Raw genomic sequence first — 7082 nt, 5'->3', positions numbered from 1 at the left:
ACTATACTGAAAGTGTTGATCAGTTCTAGGAGTTTTCTGGTGGAACTTTTGGGATCTCTTAGGTATAGTATCATATCATCTGCAAAAAGTGATAGTTTGACCTCTTCTTTTCCAACTAGTACTCCTTTAATTCCCTTCTCCTGTCTTACTGCTCTAGCAAGAGTTTCAAGCACTATGTTGAAAAGGAGTGGAGATAGTGGACATCCTTGTATGGCTCCTGATTTTAATGGGAATGCTTTCAGATTTTCTCCATTTAGAATGATATTGGCTGTGGGTTTGATGTATATAGCTTTAATTATGTTGAGGTATTTTCCCTTTGGTCCAATTCCCTCTGGGACTTTGAACATAAATGCAAGCTGAATTTTGTCAAAAGACTTTTCTGAATCTGTTAAGATGACAACATGGTTTTTGTCTTTGAGTCCATTTATATGATTAATGATGTTTATTGACTTGCGTATATTGAAGCATCCCTGCATTTCTGGGATAAAGCCTACTTGATCATGGTGAGTGATCTTTTTGATGTGTGTCTGTATGCAGTTTGCAAATATTGCAAGTATTTTGTTGAGAATTTTTGCATCTATGTTCATTAAGGATATGGGTCTATAGTTTTCTTTTCTGGTTGTATCTTTACCAGGCTTTGGTATTAGAGTGATGCTGGCTTCATAGAAGGAATTTCGAAGTTATCCCTCCATTTCTATCTTTTTGAATATAAGTAGTATTGGTTGGAGGTCTTCTTTAAATGTCTGGTAGAATTGTGCTGCAAATCCATCTGGGCCTGGACTTTTTTTAGTTGGGAGGCTTTGTATTACTGTTTCAATTTCCTCATATGTTTTGGGTCTGTTTAAACTGTTGATCTCTTGTTGGTTTAACTTTGGTGGTTCCCATGATTTCAGATATCCATCCATTTCTCTTAGATTTTCAGATTTGGTAGCATATAAGTTTTTAGAATATTCCCTTATAATGATCTGGATCTTTTGGGTGTCTGTTGTGATGTTTCCCTTTTCATCTCTGATTTTGTTGATTTGGATTTGCTCTTTCTTTCTTTTGGTCAACTGGGCTAACAGTCTGTCAATCTTCTTTACATTTTCAAAGGACGAGCTCTTCAATTCTTTGATTTTTGTATTGTTTTCTTTGTTTTGATTTCATTAATTTCTGTCCTGATTTTCGTTATTTGCCACCACGCCTGGCTTCTTTCCGATTTTTTAATGTAGGCACTCAGAGCTATAAACTTCCCTCTTAGGACTGCTTTTAAAGTGTGCCAGAGGTTGTGTTGTGTTGTATTGTCCTTTTCATTGAATTCCAGGAATTCTTTTATTTCTTTCTTAATTTCTCCTTTTACCCACTCATTGTTTAGTAGTGTGTTGTTCAATTGTCATGAATTCATGCAGTGACTAGAGCTTTGTCCACTGTTGGTTTTGAGCCTTATATTGCTTTGTGGTCTGATAGAATGCATATTTCAGTATTTTTGTATTTGTTGAGGTTTGTTTTTTGGCCCAGTATATGATCAGGTTTTGAAAAAGTTCCATGAGGTGCTGAGTAGAAAGTGTATTCTTTGGTGTTTGGGTGGAATTATCGAAAGATGTTTGTTAGGTCCATTTGCTGTATGGTATCACTTAATTCAGACATCTCTCTGTTTATTCTTTGTCCAGTTGACCTGTCTAATGGAGACAGTGGGGTACTGAAGTTCCCTACTGTTACTGAGTTGGGGTTAATCTGTGTCTTAAGGTCGTGTAGTGTTGTTTTTATGAATTTGGGTGCACCAGAATTTGGTGCATATATGTTAAGAATTGTAATATCTTCTCGGTTAACTATTCCTTTGATCAGAATGAAGTGAACCCCCCCTTATCTCTTCTGATTAGTTTTATTTTGAAGTCTATTTTTTCAGATATTAGAATTGCAACCCCTGCTTGTTTCTTAGTGCCATTTGCTTGGAATATTCTTTTCCATCCTTTTACCTTAAGGTAGTGCCTGTCCTTGAAGGTGAGCTGGGTTTCTTGCAGACAGCAAAGATATGTATTTTGTTTCTTAATCCATTTGCTTAGCCTGTGTCTTGTGACTGGAGAGTTCAGTCTATTGATATTTAATGTTATTATTAAAAGGTGTGTATTGGTTGCCATCATTTTGATTGCTGTTTGTGTTCTCTGTGTAATTTTGTGTTTCCTAGATTATATCTTTATTTTCTTTTGTTGCCGCAAGGTATAGTTGTTTCTCTCTGTTCTCCGTATTGCATCAAGTATTCCTTGGAGTACTGGTTTTATGGACATGTATTCTTTCAGGTTATTCGTGTCATGGAAGATTTTTCTTTCCCCCTCAACTATGATAGACATTTTTGCTGGGTAAAGTATTCTGGGCTAGCAACTTTTGTCATGTAGAACTGGAAATAACTTGGTCCAGGCTTTTCTGGCTTTCTTAGTTTACATTGATGTCAGCTGTAATTCTGATGGGCTTTCCTTTGTATGTGACTTGTTTTTCTTTTGCTGCTTTCAGTATTCTCTCTTTGTTCTGTACGTTTAGTGTTTTTACTATGATATGTTGTGGGGAGTTTCTTTTCTTATCCTGTCTATTTGGTGGTCTATGTTCTTCCTGTATGTGTATAGGGATGTCTTTCCTTAATTTCAGGAAATTCTCTTCTACAGGAAATTCTCTTCTAAGATCTGGTCAACACCATTAACCTGAAATTCTTCTCCTTCCGCTATTCCTGTGATCCGTAGATTTGGTCTTTCATGATGTCCCACATCTCTTGCATATTCCATTCCTGTGGTTTTTAAAATTTTCCATAGTCTTTGCCTCAGTGGTCCAATTCTTCAACTTTATCCTCCAGTGTTGATATTCTGATTTCCATTTCATTCATTCTAGAGGTGAGGCTTTCCCCTGTTGTTTCAAGTTGGCTTATTGAGTTTTTTACTTCCTTCTTCATTTCTGCCTGAGTTTTCTTCAATGTTTCTATCTCTTTTGTGAATTTATTCAGAAGTTTATCCCTATTTTCTTTTAGCTCTTTGATTTGTTTGTTCGTGTGTTCTTTAAATTCGTTTAATTCCTTCAGCATGCTTATGATTGTTCTTTTAAATTCAGTGTCCTAGGTTATCTCTAGGCAGTTCTCCTTGTAGAACTCTTCTACAGGATTGGGCTTTGGTGGGGACATAATGTTTTGGCTTTCCATTTTATTTTTCTTCCGTTGTGGTTTTGGCATGTGAATTTCTTTTGTTGTTTATGATTGTGATATGAGAATTAAGTTGAAGTATGCTTCTGTTTGTATTATCCAGATGCCTAGATCCTTTCTTTATTGGTTATAGAAAGCTGGTTGGTACAGGGTTCAGGTTCTCTCAGGTTTATTTTGGAGGAAACTGATGGCTTCAGATCAGCTATTCTGGAGTACCCACAGAAGCCCAATTAAGTTTCCAGTCAGGTACACTCAGGCTTCCTTTACCATGTGGAGGCAGTATCCAGGCTCTCTCAGGCAGTCCTGTGCATCATTAACCCTATGCCAGAGGGAGGCCAGAGGGGGGCCAGAATTTGGCACTCTCTGGCAGTCTGCTGAGATCCCAGCCTTGCCTACCAAAGGCAGATCTGCCCTGGGGCCTTGGGAGGGGCCTCACCAAATCCCAAGTAGGGGGATGGTATGGCACAGTTAGGGGAAGCTCACCACCACGTGGAGGCAGGATTTGGCGGCTGTCAGGCTATCCCCTGGGCTCTCAGGCCCTCTGGTAGTTGGAGGCCAGAGGGAGCCCAGTACCCAGTACTCTCTGGTGGTCTGCTAAGCTCCCAGTGGCTACCCTGATGGAGGAGGTCTGAACCCACCCTCTCAGGCTGTCTGATAGGATCTCAGCCTTAGCCTATGAAAGCCAGATCTGCCCTGGGGCCTTGGGAGGGGCCTCACCAAATCCCAGGTAGGGGGATGGTATGGCACAATTAGGGGAAGCTTACCACCACATGGAAGCAGGATGGGGGGCTGTCAGGCTGTCCCCTGGGTTCTCAGGCCCTCTGGTAGTTCGAGGTCAGAGGGAGGCCAGAACCCAGCACACTCTGGTGGTCTGCTAAGCTCCCAGTTGCTTCTCAAACTACATCTTGAGTAGTCCTCTAAACTTTTATCTCATTCCTCTTCCACCTACAGTAAAAGACAAAGCAAAAAACAAAGAAGCCAGGAGAACCAGGATTTTTCCAATACTTTGTTAGAAGATACAGTAGCTTTCTTGGCCTTCAGGATTCTCACTAAGGATCCTTTTGATTTGTTCTCAGTTTTTCTTAATTCTTTGACAGCTCAGTAATGCATTTTAAATAATTTTTTTCTTTTGTTAAGAGATATTTTATTATTTTAATTTTGTGTATATGTGTGTAATGCCTGTATATGGGTAAGTGCACCCATGTCGTGCAATGCCCACGGAGAACAGAAAAGGCTCTTGAATCCCCTAGAACTGGAGTTATGGACAGTTGTTAGCTATCATGTGGATGCTGGGATTCAAACCCAGGTCTTCTGCAAGAACAACCAGTGTTCTTAACTGCTGAGCCATCTTTCAAGCCCCTAAATCATGTTTTATATTTTATCTGGAAGTTGTAGCTTTTGGCAGGAGTTATGGTTGGGATACTTCTTGGATATTCATAAAATGGAAGTCTTTTTGTATGATATGAAAAACTTTATGCATATACAACTATTAATAAGATAAAACACATCCATTTACCATTATTGGATCTCTGAAATATGCATGTAATTTGATGCTTACAAAGACCATAAGTAGAATTTATTTACCATTTATAATTTGGTGGTGATTTTATTTGTCTTTTTATGCTTTCCTGAATTTCTTGGACACTCTCCAGCGTTTGGTTTCAGTTGGACTTGATTCAAAGAATGCAGTTTGTGTTTGGGACTGGAAACGAGGGAAAATGTTGTCCATGGCTCCTGGTCACACAGACAGAGTAAGTATTCTGTGTTGTGTGTGGTGTGTGTGTTATGTGTGTGTGTGGTATATGTGTGGTTGTGTGTGTGTGTGTGTGTGTGTGTGTGTGTGTGTGTGTGTTTATGGTTTTCTGGTTTGGTTTCGTTTCGTTTGGTTTTGGTTTTTTGAGACAAGTTTTCATTCTGTAGCCCTAGCTGGCCTGGAACTTGATATGGAGACCAGGGCAGACTTGAACTCAGAAAGTTGTACCTGCCTCTGCCTCCCCAGTGCTGGGATTAAACACATATACTACCACACCCATCTCCTTTGGGCTTTCTAATGAATACTGGGCAGGAAAAATCTGGTAGTTTAGATGATCTTATTCTTTGTGTCTTGTCATCGTCAAGTAGGTCATAGTAATTAAAGGTTTACAAATTCTAAAAAACTATGCCAGGCATGGTGGCACATGCCTTTAATTCCAGCACTTGGGAGGCAGAGGCAGGCAGATCTCTGAGTTCAAGGCCAGCTTGGTCTACATAGTGAGTTCCAGGGAGACCCTGTCTCACAAAGACCAAAAAAAACAACAAAACAAGCAACACAAATTCTAAAAACTTGTACAATTATAGGGGAGGGAAAAGATGGAAGTACAGAATGAGTTTCTTAGGTGATACAACATTCTAAAACCAAGTATAGTTAACAGTTGTACAATTCTCTGAATATACTAAGAACCACTGGAATGTTTACTTGAAATGTGTAAATTTTATATGTGAAATATTTATAAATAAAACTAAAAATAAATTTAAAATTGTAACATTATAAATACCCATAAAACCTTAGATTGCAGCTGGGCATGGTGGCATATGCCTTTAGTCCCAGCACTCCAGATACAGAGGCAGAAGGATCTCTTTGAGTTCCCAGAAGGAAAAAAAAAGAATGCATTGAATATTGGGCTGGGGATGTAGCTCAGTGGTAAACTACTTGCCTCGCATGAATAAGGCCCATGGTTAATACAGGACCACACAACACACAGGAGAAAATCGAAAACAAAACTGGCCTAGTGAGATGGCTTCGTAAGTACAGGAGTTCTTGCCGCCAGGCCTGACATCCTGAGTTTGATCTCTAGAACCCACTTGGTGGAAGGAGAAAACTGACTCCTGGAAGTTGTCCTTTAAGTTCAACCCATATGTTGGGGGCATGTGCCTGCCCCCAGAGATGCACACACACTCCTTCAAAATAAATAAATAGCAAGGTAATTTTAAAAACATAGATTGGGCCTGGAGAGGGCACTTGCTGTTCTTCCCAGGGACCCAAGTTCCATTCCTAGCACCCACATGGCAGCTGTGTCATCCTCTTCCATCCTTCATAGGCACTACACATACATAGCAATAAACATACTGGCAATCAAAACACTTGTACAAATAAATCATTAAATAAGAAAACAAACAAAACATAGATTGCATATGTACCACAGGACTAAAAAACATGATTTACTGGGCATGGTGGTGCATACCTTTGATCCTAGCACTCCAGAGACAGAGGCAGGCAGATCTCTGTGAGTTCAAGGCCAGTCTGATCTACATAGTGAGTTCCAGGCCAGCTGGGACTACAGGGAGACTCTGTCTCAGAAAGGCAAAAAAATAATAAAATAAAATAAAATAAAATATATATATATATATGATATACTGTTTAAATTTTTTTGTAGTTTAAAGCTTTTATTCCATTCCTTTAGTTAAAAAAAAACATGCATTTTTTTTTAAGACTGCTTTATTGAAATATAGTGATTTATAAAGAATTTTACACTTGGGGCCAGAGAGATGACTCAGTGGTTAAGAGCACTGAATGCTTTTGCTGAGGACAGAGGTTCAAATCCCAGAAGGCATGCAGTGCACACATACACATAAAAATAAAGGAAAAAGTAATAAAAAAAGTATTATACAGTTAATTTGTACAATTTGATGATTTTGGATGAAAACATACATTATTCAGATATCAACTTTAAATTTAAGTGGTTTGTGCCAAGGGTGTCTTTGATTTTGTTTACTACTATGTTGCATGTGTATTCTAGTTAAGATAAAAATGATGGTGCTGCTTGTGTAGATTTTAAATTATGTATTACTGCCAGGCGTGATGGTTCACACCTTTGATCCCAGCACTCAGGAGGCAGAGGCAGGTGGATCTCTGTGAGTTCAAGGCCAGCCTGGTCTATGTAGT

The 7082-nt window shown here is 39.1% G+C and overlaps 1 protein-coding gene across 3 annotated transcripts in view; it reads left to right on the top strand.

Annotated features, from left to right (window-relative positions):
• Window positions 1–7082, top strand: part of Eml5 (EMAP like 5) — a 188905-nt gene that overhangs the window by 35851 nt on the left and 145972 nt on the right. For all 3 annotated transcript variants that reach the window (XM_008843796.2, XM_029568615.1, XM_008843797.1), the window contains exon 3: window positions 4813–4911. In XM_008843796.2, coding sequence (XP_008842018.1) covers window positions 4813–4911 — 99 coding nt within the window. The remainder of the gene's footprint in view (window positions 1–4812; window positions 4912–7082) is intronic.

Source organism: Nannospalax galili, unplaced genomic scaffold (assembly GCF_000622305.1).
Source record: "Nannospalax galili isolate Female #2095 unplaced genomic scaffold, S.galili_v1.0 scaffold500, whole genome shotgun sequence".
Taxonomy (NCBI): Eukaryota; Metazoa; Chordata; class Mammalia; order Rodentia; family Spalacidae; genus Nannospalax; species Nannospalax galili.
This window is presented reverse-complemented; position numbering and strand designations above follow the sequence as displayed.